The 19484-nt window shown below is 39.0% G+C and overlaps 1 protein-coding gene across 1 annotated transcript in view; it reads right to left on the bottom strand.

Annotated features, from left to right (window-relative positions):
• ap1m3 (adaptor related protein complex 1 subunit mu 3) overlaps positions 1-19484 on the bottom strand; it is a 37600-nt gene that overhangs the window by 9103 nt on the left and 9013 nt on the right. The window contains exons 2-7 of the mRNA XM_059341679.1: positions 17882-18038; positions 17235-17302; positions 15801-15931; positions 7910-8057; positions 5479-5605; positions 531-673 (exon numbers count right to left, since the gene is read on the bottom strand). Of these exons, the coding sequence (XP_059197662.1) occupies positions 531-673; positions 5479-5605; positions 7910-8057; positions 15801-15931; positions 17235-17302; positions 17882-18038 (774 nt within the window). The remainder of the gene's footprint in view (positions 1-530; positions 674-5478; positions 5606-7909; positions 8058-15800; positions 15932-17234; positions 17303-17881; positions 18039-19484) is intronic.

The following is a 19484-nucleotide window of genomic DNA, read 5'->3' as shown; positions in this document are numbered from 1 at the left end:
AATGACAATACAATGACATTTTTATAAAAAAAGAATTGATCTTTTTAATTAGAATTTTTTTTTTCATAACAGTCATTCAAATTTGGTTTTAAAAAAGTTGCAACAATATTTACTGAAAGATATTGCAAGATATTTTGCAGTTGAACAATAAACAGTAAACAGTAACCTACAATTTCAACTATTTTAAACATAAAATAAATGTAAAGGGTCAAAATGACATTGTATAAAAGCTTTCTATAGTTTAAGGTATATTTGCATATCCGCTAAGATTTTCTCCTGTATGACACATCTGTGATATGCCAGTTTTGGTTCTCTACCAAATTACTAGAACATAAAAGTCCTACATTATGTGTTTTGTGGCAAAGAAGATGAGGACAATAATGAGCTTTCTAGGTTGTGATGGCATCTGTCTACATGCTTTACTGCTGTGAGACAAGTCAGAAATGTGCTCTTGGTGCTGCTGGTATGCAGGTGGTGTGTGTGTGTGTGTGTGTATAAGAGAGAAGCTTGTTTGTGTGTGTCCGACTCACTGTAGTGTTGAGGCGGTAGGACATGAGCTCGCTCTCGCCATCGGGGGGGATGAAAGAGATGGTGCGGTCGTTCTCGAAGCGTGACAGACGGACACACTGATGAAACTTCACATCCTCCAGTTCCACTGTCTTACTCTTCTCTCCTGACACACACACACATAAACAACACACATAAATGCACAAAAAAGATTGAGAGCCTTCGACGCCGCCTTGGGGAAATCAAGGTCAGGGTAATGATGACTGACAAACATTCACTCAGTCTCACACACACAAACACACACTGTATGCTCAGTGTGCTACCAAATCCATCTGCCCTCTTCTTGTCCCCCACTGAACAGTTATTTAGTTGCTACACACAAACAAGTACACACACTGTGTGCCTCCATCCTGCTGCCATCGTATTCTCCCCCACTGAAGCCCATTCAGCTGCCTCACAGATATACCCTCTATACACACACACACGCTCACACTCTCTCTCTCTCTCACACACACACACACACACACACACACACACACACAACAAAGTAAATAAATATTGTACTATTGGCCAGAAAAAAATCCACTTCCGACAAAAACACATATCTGTCTGCCTTTAAGAGGCGTTTTTCATTACTCTGCCTGGAAAAAAACACCATTTACTTTTTTGTCAAAAGCTTCTGATTTACTGTTTGTGAAATTAATCCACCTACTAGACTAATACAGGTCTTTTATTATGGTCTCATTTCATGAAATACGCCTACAGGGAAGTCTTTAAGCCAATGGGAGATGTCACACTGTTTTTCCACTACATCATCCTAATATGACTGCTTAAGTACACAACCATTTATCAGCTGAGGTGTTTAAAACCTGCCAGACACAGATAGCCACAGGGGGAGATATTAATCCTCAGTTTATTGATGACAAATACGGTGGAAAGCAATAAATCTCACATTTAAATATCTGGCCTTTTTGCTGGATAAACAACAAATTATTAATGGTTCATTTTCTGTGAGCTTAGTTATAGTCGGTGAGCAATTAAGCAGCGCTCTGCCCTTTTATCTAACCTACATTTCTAACACTCTACAGGAGTCCTGCAGAGGCTGCTATAGACAAAAATCAGCAGATTGTGTCAGCTGGATCATTTTCTCTGTGAACAAAATTAGACTTTTCCAGACAATTCCTCTCAAGGGTGGAGCAAGAGTGCAGTGCTGTTGCAATCGGCAGTTAAAGGCACGACCTCCTTAATAGTGGCATCTATAGTCTGCTGGAGAAAGCCCGATGTTCTCCTCCTCTGTGGTTAATGGAGGGTGCTGAGTGGTGGAAAACTGCTGTAATGACTGTGGGCCTGTGGGCCTTCAACCAAATCCCCCATTCAACAGTCAGCTTAAAGCCGGCCTCACCTGCTCTCAATGCAACCCTGGACCGGCACTGTCGGAGAGAGAGATGTATGTGTATGTGTGTGTGTGTGTGTGTGTGTGTGTGTATTTGTGTAAGAAGCTTCCTTGTTCATTGTTCACTCTCTTGAGCGCCTGTACGTGCATGGGTTTATGCATGATTGGTTGATACTTGCTTGTTTCTCTATTGATTTTGCTTTGGTGTGTGTGTTTGTGTGCGTGTGTGTGTGTGTGTGTGTGTGTACGTGTGTGTGTGTGTGTGTGTGTGCGTGCGTGCGTGTGCGTGTGACATTTCCTCCTGCCAGAAACCGGACCGACTGAGGTCAGCAAGCAAAGTAGGGAAGCCCTTTAGAATGGTTTGTGTCTCTTTCGGTTTGTTTTTCTATGCATTTACACACACACACACACACACACACACACACACACACACACACACACTTACATGCAGCGTTATCAAGACGACAGGTAAGAAAGGTCATATGGGACACTATCTGTCACTGCTAGGACCTCAGGGGCCGGAAGAAGATGGCAGCGTGTGTGTTTGTGCATGTGTAAGGTTGTGTAGATGCCAGGTGGGGGTTGAAGATGCAGCAGTGTCCCCTGCGGTTCACCTTTAAGGCTGCTCTCACCTGTTTCCGTGCTTTTAATACACAGCAGCAGACAGGGGCAACCTAATCTGTTTTCTGTCTGCTGTTGCACAGTAAAAAAAAGAGACACAGGGAACACAGGGAACCATTTTATAATGACATTTAGAAAATGTTTCTGTCCAAAGCATCTTACATTGTTGTGATATTTCTGACACTGGGGGACAGAGAGACAATTTAACACAGATTTCTTAGCATTTAAAGGTCGGGGCAAAGGCGGATTACCTTATTGAAAAACTTGAATCTGTAGCTTCTTTTTAGTCGTTGATTAATTATTTTAGTCACCTTTACAATAAGAATGCTAAATATTTCTGGGTTCCACCTTCTCTGTGAAGAAAATTAAATTTTTAAATTTTTAAAAATTAATTAAAAATGTTTTTTTTATAAATAATCAGCAGATTAATATCAGCTCACATTGTCCTCTTACAGGCTCAGAATAAGTGTTGAAAATTTCAGGGGATATTCAAGGTAAACATTCCATGGGAATTCAGGCAGAATTTGTGGGAATTATCAGGAAATAACTGAAATAATATTTGAAGTAGATATAGGGGTTATTTGCTCAGGCTGTGCCATGTCATATGCAGATAGAAACTCATCTTTTTATCACATCATAAGCAGACATGATTCATTCATTTGCCAAATAAATCTAAACTGTTGAAAACATATAATGTGAAATGTGTCAGCGTGTTAATTAATAGAGAAAGGACAATATGGGCTGTGTACAAACCTAGAGGTTAAAGTGAGCAGCTAATTAAAACAGATTAACAAAGAATGAATGGAAATAGATTAATTATAACTCCTTAATTAGTATAATTAATCAAACTACACCCCACATGCTAACAGCTAGCTAGCAAAAACTGGCAGAAAATGTTAACAAATTAGAAATTGTACTTTTTAGGCTACTATCTGCAGGTTACTTGTAATATCATAAAAATATTCACACCAGTAATATAAGCTTAACTTTCCTGAAAGAATCTTTTGCTCAGACAGTGCAGTTGTGTTGACAGTCGTGTGGACTGCATATGTGATTGGAATTTGCAATGTGCATGCAGAAGGCTGTAATATTGAATTCCTATTTAACAGGATGCTGGCAAATTATCTGTACATGTAATGGGAGTATGCTGGTGAATGCAGATCATGGTTGCAATAACCAAAACATGCCATAAGACCTAGTATTACTGTATTATTTGTGTATTTTCCCCCAAATAAGTTCACTATTTTGTGCTTTCTGTTGCATTTCTATAGTTGTGTTGTTTCTGTTTTGCTGATTGTGTTCTTATAAATGCTTCTAAATCCCAGGTTTATCTTGGAAAAGAGATATTAATCTCAATGAGAAATCCTAATAAAAAAAGATAAAAATCAAATTTAAATAAATCAAATAAACTACTAAAAAGCAGCAGTTTTAAAATTGAAATTTTGCAAAATCCCAAACTCCTGAGCTTAACTTACCTTAAGTAATTCATTTTAGAGAGAAGACCGTGCTTGTGTTGAGTGACTGATGTCTAAAAAAATTCTATGTCATTTCATACATCAGTTTCAAATTAGAAAATTACTATAAATACCTGTATAATATTTCTCCCGGTTCCCTGTAGTGACAATTCTGGACTTCTGCCAGCAGAGGGCAGTGTCAAATGACTTTTACCCTTGCTCACATTTTGGCTGCATCCAGCTGTGATAAAATGTGCAGATCAGGCAAACATGAACGCTAAATGACTGCATAATGATATGTTAAAAAAGCGCTAGTGCTGAGGATGAGAGGGCGAAACACATTTTAATATCTGTATAAACATTCAGCGTGAGAGTGTGTTGGAGTATCTGTCAGTGTGTTTGTTTGATCATTATTTCTGATCATTTTTTCTGAAGATATGTTATTTCCCAGAACACAGCAGGGGGATTGTGGGCTGCGTATACAGGATATCCACAGACCCTCACCTTTCATCTGCAGGGCTGTAGCCCGGGGTGAGGATTAACTGAGAGGCAAAGAGGCTAGACAGTGATGGAGCCTCTCCCCTTCAGTAAGGAGCAGTGGGGGGGATGAAATGTAGGCAAAAGAGAGGAAAGAAAACGAGGGAGATGAGAGAGAGAAGGGGTGAGAGGGTGCAGGAATAGACAAGAGGAGATGTAGCAGTGGGAGACGTTACTGGAAAAATTGGGAAAGTGGGAGGAGAGGGGATGGGAAGATGAGGGAGGATGAAAGCTAAGCCGAGTGAGATTTGCAGGAGTGAGGGGTTTAGACAAAAAGAGGAGGTGAAGGTTGCAGTGTGAGGGTGGGTTCAAGACAAGTGCATCAACCAGTAGCACATTTACAAAAAATGTTTGGTGTTTAAGCATTATTATCCTAGCAACCCTTTTGAAGCGAGGCTGAATTATTGTCATTCAGAACACAATAAAACTTCCCCTGTTGACAGTTTAAAGGTTTTGTGTCAGAAATGTCATATTTTGGCAGCTTGAGATAAAGAAAATCCTGCAAATATTCCGCTCACATGTCATTCATGTGTACCAGTCTGTCAAAAAAGTGTTGCAATACTGAACTCTAGCTGAAAGGGAAGACAGATAATGAAATAAACTTATGACCCCCACTTGATGCTGTATGCGTATTGCTATGCTGCAACTTTTAAAAATTGCATTTTCTATGCTTTTTTTTCATGCTGAACGACTTATTCCCAAGAAAGTTATGAGAAAATCTCTGGTAAACACAAGATTTAAAGTGGTGCTTTTGCATGATTCTTTGTGGAGAAACTCAGTTTTACAAACCTGTCAATTAAATCCACTCATTAGTCGACAAAAAAGTTTCCCCTTTGCAATTTCTCCCCTCTTATATTTTTAAATGTGATTCAAGTTAACTTCTATTCTCTCCTATCTGACTCTATTGCTTCCTAATAAAAGCTTTTAAGACATGAATGACACTGAGAATGACCCACTGTTACTTACTGCCTGTGATTTCAAACAGCACTTTGTCGTTGAGCCCCAGTCTGAGTTCAGGCATGCCAGACAGGACGACTTTGAGCTTGATGGTGCCCACTATTTCACTCCGCAGGACGCTGCCATTGCCGCTCACCTACAGACCGAAGAGCAGCACACAAAAGTATTAATTCATGCTTAAATGACAGCATTGTGATGGCTTTCTTTTTTAACAGCTATGATATCAGCTTTACAGTTAAATCTGCCAAAAGTTCAAATGACAGTAGCTTTACTGTTGTGCACTTTCAGTTGCTTTATTTAAATAATGATACAATACAGATCATTGATAAGAAAGAATCACAAAGACTGCTGCTCAGAAAGTGGGAGAAATAAACAAACTGAGTGATACCCGGATCAGCCTTACAGCACATGCAAACAAAGACTGAAAAGCTCTCAGCATGCAGTGTGAGAAATGTAAGCATGGTGTTGATGTGAAAGATGAAGAACCACTAGAAAAAATGTTTTTTAAAAAAAGTCCCTGGTTACACAGAAAAGGAAGTGGCGGCTCTCTATCAGTGCTTAAATACGTACAGCTCATCAGTTTCCCTTTGACTCATAAAAACCAGCATCTGTGTGTTGAGTCGTCCTTGAGGTGTTGCTTCAAGGACAATACATTTTAGAGGACAGTAATTTCTCTTATATTTAGTTTAAAAGGCACATTTCATGTATACACACCTGTTCTGTTTCTCTAGCTGCAGGAAATCTTAGCCCTGTGTCTATTCCTCAGTTCTAAATATAACATGATGAAGTCTGATAACTTCACATTATCTCACTGATCAGTGATTATTACTGTCTGTGTAGTACAGCTGACAAAGTGAGGGCAAAAGAATATAATAACTCAACTTATCGTGACTGATTTTATCATTAAATAACCAGTTATTATTCAGAGGTCCTGCCAGCAAAACCTCAGTTTTTTTTCTTCTTCCAGAGGGCGTATCGGGCTCAATTTTAGGAGTATACTAAAGATACTGATATTATATGAAACTAGAAGATCTAAGGAGTCTATAGAACTCAAGCATGTCAGGAAGTTGTTGAAAAAAACGCTGCAAAGTTAGGTTATTTTGGCCATTTTCAAAGCGACTTTATGCTGATAACATGCAGTTTAAGGCAAAAACCACTTTGTTTTTCTCATGTAGAACAAATTTGCCATTTCAGCCTACTGTCTTTGAATATTTGTGCATACTGAGGTCCCTAAACACTCTTTGAATTACATAAATCTGGATATCACTGGAGAGCTGAGACTCTTTTGGATTCAATGAGCCCAGTTTTCTTCATGTAGGATGATGTTAGTCATCAGTAGTAGCCAGTTGATTGCAGTGAGGGCATTTCTTGAGTCTCGACCTCAGTGTTGTGATATTTTTGACCAGAACAACTTGACACACAGTGCTGAGCTGCATCTCAAAAAAATCTTCAATTTCACATTTCAATTTCCTGCTATCTCCCTCTAAACATCCACTGCCCACAACCACCAATTCTAAAAAAAAAAAGGACCCTGAATGGTGATTGGATAATTAGTTGGAAATTCTTCTTCCCTCATTAATAACAACAATTTGTACTGAATATAGTAATATGTACATTTCCCAGCAAATGATTGCATTTATGGTATCTATTCCAAAACGAAGGGACATTTTACTACACTTTCACAAAGTCAAAACATTTTCACGTACAGCATTTACAGCATTATAAGTAGGTAGAGATCTTACTAAAAGATGAAAATGGTGTACAATTGCATCACTTGTTCGAGATCTATTCTGACTTTGATATATTTAATTACTGACAAACCTTTGAAATCCACTACTGTCTAAGACTCGTTGATGCACACGACAGCGAAACATAAACACCACAAGATGTTATAATAAAAAAGAATAGACGATTGTTGATATTACAGAGCGTTTCCTCCGCAATTCAATTCAAGGAAAGAGGCTGTTTGGAGGAGTCAAAACATGCCAGGGTTTGAACAAAGACAGTTTCAGCACCGACACACCCACTTAGCCTCAAGGAAACACTTCGACTTTTTCAGAAAATCCCAAATTTTAAATGATGGATAAAACAATGGATAATGTTGGATAACATTGTGTGTGTGTGTGTGTGTGTGTGTGTGCGTGCGTGTGTGCCTACAGTAAATATCTGTTTTGTTTTGCATCAGGTTGCCTTGTTTATTGTGTAAAACTTGATTTGAAAACCAATATTTAATTTAAAAAAGAGCTCCTAATCAAAGAATCAAATTACAGTAATATAAGGGAATCATATTATATGTTAATGTTATATTTGGGTAAAATCTCATCTTTTAAATTATTATCACAGCTAGGAAGAGTAGAGATGTAGTATAAAACAAACATCTGGGTCATTTTTTACTTTCTGAGAATATTTTTTGTGGAATATAAATAAATACTATCCTCACCAGTAGATTAACTGACTCGATGACGTCCATGAAAACTTCGTTCTTCCTGTACTTGATGCCCTCTGACCGCCAAGACACAGCATTGGTGACGGTGGCAGGAGGTCGAGGTGCCCCAACCTCTAATTTATGACCCTGCTGTGTGATGTACCTGAAAGAGACAAAGGCAGGCTGAAGTTGTGTCACATGTCAAACTGTTGTCAAATTCAGTCTGTAATCATGCTCAGTGGAACACATTATTCCTCATTATGATGCCTCAGACAGAAGAGAAATATTTCAACACACAGTTGCAGTGTTAAAAAATAATCTAATCTCTTAATCTCCTTTAAAGACTGTCACCTGCAAAGGAGTAATATCACAAGTATCAAAGATTCTTAATTTAAAAAATTGAAAGAATTTTCTTGTGATATAAAGCCAATCTCTCTTAAGGAATGCTTTTTTTATGCGCTGTATTAATCACACTTCATGACGTATAATAAACAAGCCAGTGTGAATAAATTAAAGAAGGTCGGTAATCATTCTGTATGAAAATTATTCATGGATGTAATTGGAAAATGGAGATTTACATAAACCCATTGTGAGTGCAGCCATAGATAATACAGTTTACATGCATTTGTTTACATGATAGTCAACTATTAAGTCTTGCTTGGGCAAATAAATCCCCAGCATCAAGTGTTTTGAAGCGGTTTGGGCCACGAGGAGATGCCAGAACAGCTTTTAGATGTTCAGATTATTCCAAGATTCAAACCTTAAGTGGGGGCTCGTTAGCTGGGTTCTGATGCAGTGATTAAAACAGACATCTGAAAGGCTTTTCAGTGTTTGAATGTCCATCAAGCCATTTAGTGCCAGTCACAGTTATTAGTATTGCTGCCAGTAGCTTCAGGAGTGAAATGGGGAATTTTGGCAGCTGGAAACTTTGGTTGAGATAAACAAATGAAGCCTCTGTAACGTAGTTACTCCACTAAGAAAGCGGAAGTGAAGTTAAACTAAGAGGAAGCACAAATTAATTTATAGTCAATAAAGAGTCATGCAAAGAAACTGATGCACAGGGAGCAAACACAGAGAAGCATTAACATTCACTCAGGGTTGTGTTTCTGGCCACCTAGAGGGGCCTTACTCTACTTTAGATGTTTTGATTTAGACTCACTTCTGGGGGAAATATATGTCTATTCAGCTGCTCAATTCTCCACTATGTTTACCAGCTACTCTCTCTGCCATCCTGTTGGTGCTGAGCAGTTCATAGATGCCAATGAGAGAGGTAAGAGTGAACCTAAACAATAAAAAAACACTGTAAAACCAACAGCGAGCTGAAAAACATTAAATCACTCCATAGAGGAACTGAGAAACAATTAAGTTTACTCTAATCATCCATCATAGATGTCAGCAGGAATATTTTTGATTCATCGATTGATCTCTTCATTCACTGCACAGTACTGTGGGTTGTCTCTTTGTGTTCAAGCTGCAGAACCAGTTTGTTCCAACAATCCTCTGACTCCAGGGAGAAATGATGAATTGTCATGAGAATAGGAGAGAGCTGTACTTAGATAAACAACATGTGACCTGGCCTGTTTTTAACCTAAACAGCTGCCCCCCGCCACTGTTTACTTCTCCACTGCTGAGCTGGCATTTCATTTTCCCAGAAATAAACTGTGGATTTTATCTATGTTTATATATTTAAAAAAATAATAAATATATACTTTAAGTTCAGTCCAGTTACTTATATGGTGGTAACATACATTGTGTAATACAAACAATAAATCAGATGTATTTACAGTGCAAGATTTTTTTCAAAAAATCTGCCAAAAGTCATCACCATGCGAATGACTGCCAGATAATTTGTACCGTCACCTGGTTGGGCTTTTCAAGAAAAGAAATGGTGTTTTACACTTTAAGACTTTGTTATGAATATTTGTTGACCTGCACTTGAACCTGCTGTGGAGAAGCGGTTAATATTAACAAACGGACAGGAAACAGATGTTATGCAGCCATGTGCCTTACAGTAGAACTGCTTCAATTCAATTTCATCAAAGAGAAATGTGTTCTGATATTTTATACTGCTAACACAAAGAAAAAGACATGAATTGACAGTCATCCAAACTGCTATCTTAATTAATAATTATTATAATTACCAGGACCTACAATCTACTGACAGGTCTTTCTGATCATAATCTGATCCTTTTAATCAGAAAAATTAACAATTCGAAAAACAAAAACAAAGCTCCCACATCCAAAAATAATTTATACGTACCCCTAAGAAATATCTCCCAACTTGACAAAGACAAGGAATTCCCTGGGCTAATGTTGTAACTGAAATCAACTGCAATGCTCTCTGTGACATCATCGCAAACACAACTGAAAAAATTAAAAAATATTCCAGACTCTCGAAAAATTGCAAAAAGCGGAAAAACCTACCTTGGTTCAATGATAATCTGAAGGAAATTATGAAAAAATGTGACCTGGCCCTAAAACAATATATTAAAACTAAAAGGCAAACTGACCACCTTCTTTTCAAATCACTTAGAAATAAAACAATCACAGCTTTTAGATCTGCCAAAGCGAACTATTTCCTGACGCTCATCCAAACAGCCAAAGGAAATAGTAAACTACTTTGGAAACAGATCGACAATCTCTCTGGAAAGCCGATTAAGAGCAACAATAATTTACAGTTAAACAACGATGGCGTCCTGGTCACCGACAGCATCGCAATTGCAAACTCCTTCAACTCTCACTTCCTAAATATTTGCCCTGTATCTGACAAACACGCCCCGATACCGCCCCCCAGTTTCCACTCACCACCTTTCATTCTAAAACATATTACACAGTTGGAGGTTCTGAATCATATCACTTCTCTCTCAAACTCGAAAGCAAAGGATATTTACGGCATTGACGCCGATCTCGTCAAACGTAACAAACTTGCATTTGTGCTCCCCCTAGCGTCCCTCATCAACACCTCCATTGAACACAACACTTTTCCTGATTCATTAAAGAAAAGCATTATCACCCCCATACACAAGGCTGGGAATCCACAAGATGTGAATAACTATAGACCAATCAGTATTCTACCAGTCTTCTCCAAAGTGATAGAAAAAACTGTAGCAAAACAAATAACCAACTATCTGGAAAATAAACAACTTCTCCACCCGCTACAATTTGGGTTTAGGCCTAAATATTCCACAGAAACAGCCTGCTGCCACCTAGTTGAATCCATAAAGATGCACCTAGATAATGGCGACAAAGTAGGAGCGGTTTTCCTCAACCTTAGAAAGGCGTTCGATACTGTTAATCACAACAAACTTATAGAAAAATTAAAATGATTCAATCTCTCCAGCAACACGATCGACTGGCTTGCCTCTTATCTAAAAAAACGCACCCAATGTGTGAGCATTAACAATTACCGGTCTGATCAAGGCAATTGCCTCATGGGAGTGCCCCAGGGGTCAACTCTGGCCCCCCTTTTGTTCAGTATGTATATTAATGATCTCCCGAGCATCTGCCCCAACATCATGACGCAGATGACACGGTCCTCCTTACTCATGACAAAAATGTAGCCGAAATTAATAAAACGCTTAACAGCGCTCTGAGCAAAATCGCATGCTGGCTTGAATCCAACCATCTCGCTCTAAACGTGAAAAAAACAATGGCTGTTCTGTTCTCAATCAGAGCACTCCCACACAATCAAAATCTCTTCCTAACAGTAAATAACGAGCCAATTCAAAATGTTACTGAAACCAAGTACCTAGGCCTTATTATCGACAATCACTTAAAATTCGAAAAACAGGCCAAAACCCTCTCACACAAATTAAAACGAACGCTAAACACGTTTAAACAGATAAGAGACTCTCTCTCTCTAGAAGCCGCAAAAACATTCTACAGCGCACTCATCATCTCCCGAATCTCATACTGCCTCACAACCTGGGGCTTCGCGACCAACAACGCGGTTATCAAAATTACATCCCTGCACAAAAGAGCCCTGAAAATATTAGATAAAAAAAAATCTTATGCACCACCACTGTAAGATACTCGAAAAACACAATCTACTCTCCTTCCAAAACATATTTGAACTAGCTAACCTCACCCTGACTTACAAAATTTTAAACAATGCAGCCCCTGGACCACTAGATAAATTCTTCAACAAAACCCGCAATAATCTAAGAAGCGGCACTCAGGGAAACTGCGCCTTACCCGCCAAAAATACCACCTTCGGCCAGAACTCGCTCTCTTTCGCAGGCCCAAAACTCTGGAATAATCTGCCACAGTATGTTAAAACTATGAGTCTTGCCAGCTTCTCGGATGCAACCAAACAGCTTCTGATAGGAAACCAATTATGCCGGCACTAGAATCCGTCAGAGCACCCCCCGCTAGCCACGGATAGTGGAGACAACATAACTTGTTGAAAGGTCACAGTTGCACTGACGCCACCAACGTACTTACCTTGATGAGGCCGGTACAACTCTCAACAAGGTATTTTAACATATTTTAACTAGGTTTTAACCAAGGCCCTCGCACAGCAGGGGTGCAAGTTAGTCTTTTTATCTTTTCTTATTAGAAAATAAAAATAATAATAATATGTTTATATAACTTGTGATGTATATATATATATATATATGTATGTATGTATATATATATATATATATGTATTCAGCTGTGTGTATACATGTGTATATATGTACTCTACGGACAGCCGGGTGAAATGTAGCAATTCTGCTAAACCTGTTATGTACAACCATCTTCGCATATCTCATGTTCCATGTTGAAATGTCTAATGGCTCTGTACTGTCTGTCCTAAAATAAAATTCATTCATTCATCTCTGAGGCAATCTAATTTCTCCTCCCTCTCTCCTGACCTCCTCTCTTCCCCATTTCGTCTCTCCTATTTTCAGTTGTCCCTCACCTTTAATTCTCTCCCGAGACCTGAGCCTTTCCCCGAGTCAGTGACATATACTGACCCAATGTTCCACGCTAATCTGCCGTCCTCAAGCTCTGTTTTTACAAAAACTGGGAAAAGTGTAAAGCCAGCAGCAAAGAAAATTTTCTTAACTTCTTATGTTTTAATAAGCCCATTGTCTGCTCCAATGTGGGTAATTTGGTACCATCGCTGAAATCGTATTAATGCAGACGATATACTAATCTTGGAATGACATTGTGCTTGTGTTTCTTACCACCAATGTCACATATGATGTCCCGTGTGTATGTATGAGGTATTTCTTTTCTGTCGACTAAATACAGAAACAGGAATGGTATCTGTGTTCCATATGCAGGTTCTAATTTAAGAGATGGGCTGCACATAGTTATGCACAAGTCAAACAGCAAGGTATTAATAATGTGTCTGTCTTACTCCAGACTCGTTTCCAGATTGCTCTGCGCTTCAGGTAACCAAAACTCACACCAACATTAGCTTGAAACATATCAAGAGTCTGAGGATAAAGGACATTCTGTGTGTTGTATGGTTGTACATGGTTGTATGGTTGAGCCACATTTGTGATGGATTATCTGCATGAAATGGAATTGACTTTAAGACATGTTTGCACAAATTGCAAAAATTCTGTATTTTTCCCAAAATCTAATCTCTAATATTAGTTGTATATCTTTAACAGTGATTCAACCAGTAGGGCTGGGCGATATGGCCAAAATCTTCTATTCCATTATAGATCATTTCATGTCTTGATATATGTCCTGATAGCATGTTTTCTGTTAATTCAATACATAAATAGTCTATCTGACTCACTCACTCACTCTCTTTTAGCTCAGTTTTTGGTTTCTACAAGCGCCTGAGGGAAATATCTTGCTCTTTAGCTGATAAATGCTGCACTATGTTCACCAGCTAGTTGCTATATTTGTCTGTTACACTGTTGTTGTGCTGAGCAGGTAGCGTAAAGTGGATTTTTACAGTTATTTCTTTGCTGAAATGAGGCCAAAAATAATGTTATGAGAGCAGTGAGACTAAACCGCAACAGTAAAGCTGCAGGCCTGACAGCTAAACATTGAGCCAAAACTCATCATAAAGCTCTGTGAAGCTGAGAGGAGTAGCAGATTTGGGTGATAATTCTCTGTTCGTTCATCAGTACGAGCTTGTCACAGTTATAAAAATGTTGATTATAGCCGCTCTGAATTGAGTTATCTGTTGGAGCATGTGCCAAGTCTCATGACTGGTGATGCCAATCAAAGCCTCCTGAACAAGTACAAATCAATCTGAAGGGTCTTGTTTACAGTCTGACTGTACATTTCCTATCGAATTTCAACAACATAAAATGCTACATAAACAAATTTTTGATTGATTGGCGGATTGAGAAAAAATGTTCCCCCTAGTTTTCTGTCCCACTTCCTTCCAGCTCTTGAATGCATGTTGACACATAGCAAACTCTGACAGTGCTGAGAGATAAAAGGCGGTGACAAGTGGGCTTGAGGTCGACGTTGGGTTGTTTCGTTGCTTTGCTGTTTGTTCTGTTTTGCCCTGATTCTCCTCAGAAATGCTAATGAAAGCATGTGGAAGCAGGGTTGGCAGCAAACTGACAGATTAGCATAACAATGGCAACCACAACAAACACACGCACAAACCCACACACGTGTGAAGGTTCATACGAAGACACAAGCATGAACACATTCACATACATCCCCGCAGTTTCACTTGCTCACTTGCATCCACCCACACATACACACACAAACACACACACACACAAGTTCACACATTTATACTTTCACCAGGTAGTTAGTGTTACAATATAAGAGAGAAAAAGCGTTTTTATGTCAGTCGTGTCATGAAAAGGTCAGAGAACTGAAATAGCTTGCAGACAGAGAGAAACAGTGAATGTGTGTACTGTGTGTGTGTGTGTGTGTGTGTGTGTGTGTGTGTGTGTGTGTGTGTTTACAAGAGAGAAATGACACTTTGTGTGTTTCCTTGGAGGAGAGAAGAGCAAGGCTTTTCAGTCTGAGAGTCTTGAGTGTGTCCAGCTGACGATGTCATTGTGTCTGAGTGCCAATAGGAGCCTGGTAATTATCAGCCCTATTCAGACACCAAACACACATACTGTACACACACAAACACACACTGTAAACGCGTGCTCGCACACACACAACCTAAATCAAGGCTTGGTGCACAAACGGCACAAAATTAAACATCAATCACATATTACCAGAAAGCCCAATCGCATTTGAGACATGAAAATTGTAAACAATGTATTATGCAAATATGAACTTTTCAAGTACTTAGTTCACCATTAATTAGAAGCAAAGCCTATCATGTGCATGCAGAACCAATGTGGTGCTGTAAAGTGAACGCTGAGCCTTTCCCAAGAGACAAATGTCTCTCGGAGAACCCAAGAGCAGGGAAAAAGCAAAACAACCCAGCCTACACAGTGAACATAAAACACTTGTGAAACCCAAGAATAGTTGTTTCAGTTGATTTCACTCCTTGAATAAAGTTCCCCCATTCATTACAGCTTTGGTCACCAGCTGTACTTTGTTGAATGAGAAACAACAAACAAAGCCAATGGCACTTCAAACAGAATCATTGTGCACTCTTACTCACAGCTCTGCTGGTCTCTTACTGTATAAAATACAACGCTGTTATCTCACTGAAAACCTTCCGTGTTTTGTTCTGTGATGGATGAAACAGGTACCACTTGAGCTAATGTGGTTACATTAAAATCAGACTGAAGTGCATTACAGCCTCTGAGAGTTTGAAACTTTAACCTTATACCTTCATCGGCCGGATTAATGCTACACTTAAAATGCCGGAACACAGTTCCAGCCCACATTGAATGAAGTTTGTCAAATGTGGAAATACAGACAGTTATGTTTGGGAATAATGATTGTACTGATTCACTTTTGTCAATATTAGCCACTAATTTTATTACCCATGCACATGCAGACACGGCAATCCTTATTGTTTCCTTACTCTTGTAGGATCTTGCTGTCAGTAGTCTGAGGGAAACCGAAGTCCATCACTTCGTCCATCAGCTCGTACACCGTCACAAAGTTGTCACGAATACTTTCCTCTTCAAGCTCCTTAAAGTACTCCTTAAATACCTGTGGACACAAACAGGCAGTTGTATTATACACTGCAAAAAACGGGTGTCTAAAAACAAGATAAAAACACTAAGTCTGAGGGAAATTCTTGTGGCATGGACTGATAATTTCACTTGACAAGATGTTTTGAATTAAGATTGTTAAATCTAAATATAAGCATGTTGAACACGTTAAATAAGGAATTAACTCTTAAAACAAGATAAATTATCACAACATGAAATTGTTCTACATCTAAGTTTTTTTTTTAATCTTGGTAAGAAACAATAATTTGCAGTGTACTGAGCTTTAGGACATGCAAGTTGTTTGGCTGCACTTTCATGATTTTTGCATTGTGTACTGGTAGGGAAAGTGGGCGTTTAAGCACACAATCGAACAGATATATACTACACAACAAGAAAACAGCCAAATAAATAAGTGGTGTAGTGGCACCTGATGTTTTCTGATAATCAAATCGCAGAAAAGGAACACCAAAATACATATTTCTGATTGATCTGTATTAAAATTGTATAATACGCTACCTCAATTTAGACTGCAGGTAACTTTAGCAACAAAACGTGTGTTCCATGCTACACTAGCAGTCTTGTGAGGCCCCGATCAGACAGAACACTTTTTTCAGGTTGCAAAACACGAGGTGCACCCCACTGCCTTTGTTGTTGAAAGACGCCCCGACCAGACAGAGTGCGGTTTTCTGAACTTTTTGTTGTTGTTGCTAGGCAACCGCCAAATCACCTGTCCTTAGCTAATCCTTGTTTTGCTGTGAAGTAAACTCACATATCTACCTTTAAATTTTTATAGACAGCTTAAAAATCGACAGGCGGAGTGCACATGCTCTCTTGCACTCTTGCTCCGGTTGAGGGTGAGAGTCTGTTCTTAAATAGTACGTTGGACGGGGAAACGGAGATCTGTGTGGGTACACGAGACCCTCAGAAAGAGGAGAAATAACAGTAAGTACCACCAGCTGGTCCAGGAGGCGGAGAAAGTTTTGCCTGTGAATTAATACAATTGGACAATTGGGTAAAAAACACAAATTACGTTGGGAACCTTTCTTAAAACTTTTTTTAACTTGATTAGCCGTTTAGGGCTCACCTGCAAAAAAATGAGGTACAGGAAGTCGAAAAATATACAATGCACAGCAATGTAAGTGATAATATAGGGTCAAAAAGCACTATGAGGTGTAGGTAGATTATTATTATTATTATTATTATTTTTTTTTAAATCAGGACACCTTGACGAAACAGATAATCACTTAACAACTTAAATCTGACCATAAGGTTTAGACTAAAGTTTCAGGATAGAGACGCACCTGGACAATTTTATAAAGGAAGGAGTACACCAGGGCAGCGTTGGCATTCTTCTTCGTCATCGCCACCACTGATGAACAGACTGTTAAGAAATATACATTTACAAGTGCATGCAAAATCTTACGAACCAGTAGTGGACAAGATCCAGACATGTAGTGAAGTTTGGGTGGTTCTGAGATGAATGCAATGAAATAAAAAGTTAGCAGAATGCATCACAGTCACAAGCAATTGAGAACATTGCCACAGGGAGGTAAAGCAGCTCAGTTGTCTAATGCAGAGCTCTGGGAATACCACTTACTCACAAGTGCAATATCATGCTGAATTAATAATGTCTAAGGAAGTTTGACTGCCCATTCTCGCATTAGGAGGGGAGCATATACAGTGCAGAACACATCACAGTGAATCTGTGTTCAATTCTTCAACTGGCTGTGAAACATGGTGAGATGAAACAGAAGCAGGGAAGCCGCCTGCTGCAGAGAGCTGAATCACAGGACTTCTTATGGAGCTGGAGAGTGATGGGAACAGGCCTTTCAGGTTTGTGTGTTAGAGGCTGTAAATCTCGGCTGTATTTTATGTTTACTCATTTCTCTGCAGATTTGATGGGGAGGCTGTGACATTTAAGCTGAAAGACATGAGCTGAAATGGATACAGTAAAGGTTGCTGTGTTTGATCCACAGGAAGTGTGAGGACCCATGGGTAATCAGGGGTGTCATCTCAGCCTCCTCTTCTCTCTTCAGCAGGATGGGCATGAAGTGGTCAATCTCATTCATGTCCATGTTCCCCATGTAGTTACGGCAGATCAGCACCTGGAGCCAGAATGTAAAGAACAAAATATAGAGGCAGAAGACATAATTATAGAGCCACTACCCAGTCATTAAATCTTTATTGCTTCTGGCTGGGATTCCAAATCTGAGCACTCAGGCCACTGGCTGACTACAAACCCTAACCTCACGGATGGAAATGGAAGCATTTTCCAGCTTCATCTCACATGGAAATGTGCAAACTGTGTTGCCATCCTCTGATGATAAAAGATGAATGACCATATTTTCAACATGAAACAGGAGCTTATGCAGACTTTAGCAAAGCTCAAGAGATTCTTAGGTTTAAAGACACGGCAAACAAAGCTTCCACACTAGCACTGTGGCCATATTAATGTCAGGCTGTTGGTGCAACACATCCTCATACCTAAACAACAGAATAGGTTGTTTGCAAATTAATCCCAAAAAGACACAGGACTTGCCGGTAGCAGCTGCCAGATTGACATTCCTTTTTAGAAATTGGCAGCCTTGGCTTTTGGTTGTAGTGTAACTTTGTGACCTACACTCACTTAAATCCAGTACGCAGACAAGATATTTAGTGTTAGAGGTGTAGAGGTGGGGGAAAAAATTTAAACAGCACAGTATCTCGATATTTTGCGTGGCAATATTATATCAATTCATGGCCACCAAGTATCGATATTTTGCTGGCAGGCTGTCAATATTTTTGCCGTTTTTGTTTTTTCCCGGAGGCCGTCTCACTTTTAGGAATATACTGTAGATACTGTTATCATATGAAACTAGAAGATCTAAGGAATTTATAAGCACCATGTGTCTCACGTCAGGAAAATCGTGTCGGGAAGTTGTCGAAATAATGCAGCAAAGTTAGGCTTTTTTATGTTTCATTCAAAAAAATTTGGAGCAGTGAAGCATAAAGTTGAGGAAAGAAAATACTGCAGTTGTTGTCGTCGATTCATGTTTGATATCAGTTCAGTTCAGTTTGACTGAATACTTTGTTGGTCAGTCTGTGGGTTTGACTCTCATTGTGGAGAAATAAAAAGACTGAAGTGAGATGAATAGACTGAGAATTTGAATTAAAAAACAATTCTTGATTTAATTTAATGTTGTGGACACAAAATGCAGTTAAACACTTAAATCGCAATATATTATTTCGCAACACTCACCATATCGCAAAACGCTTAAATCGCAATAATATTGTATCGTGACTCCAGTATCGGGATAAAACTGTATCGTGGGGCCTCTGCTGATTCACACCTCTAGAATTCAAACTGAGAAACTTTTGTTGTTTGTAAATATATACATTCATCCTGAATTTGATGCATTTTGCACATTGCATCCCAAGTTTTTGGAATTTGGTTTGTAACTATTGGGTCATTTCCCATGAAATTTTGTCCATTCATTCACAGCCACCTCAAGATAAATTGTCATAACTTTGGTTGTCATCTGACTTTGTGGTGCTGGGTCAGGTCATATATA

This window comes from Centropristis striata, chromosome 9 (assembly GCF_030273125.1).
Source record: "Centropristis striata isolate RG_2023a ecotype Rhode Island chromosome 9, C.striata_1.0, whole genome shotgun sequence".
NCBI classification, from domain to species: domain Eukaryota; kingdom Metazoa; phylum Chordata; class Actinopteri; order Perciformes; family Serranidae; genus Centropristis; species Centropristis striata.
The sequence above is the reverse complement of the archived record's forward strand: the minus strand, read 5'-3'. Positions and strand labels throughout refer to the sequence as shown.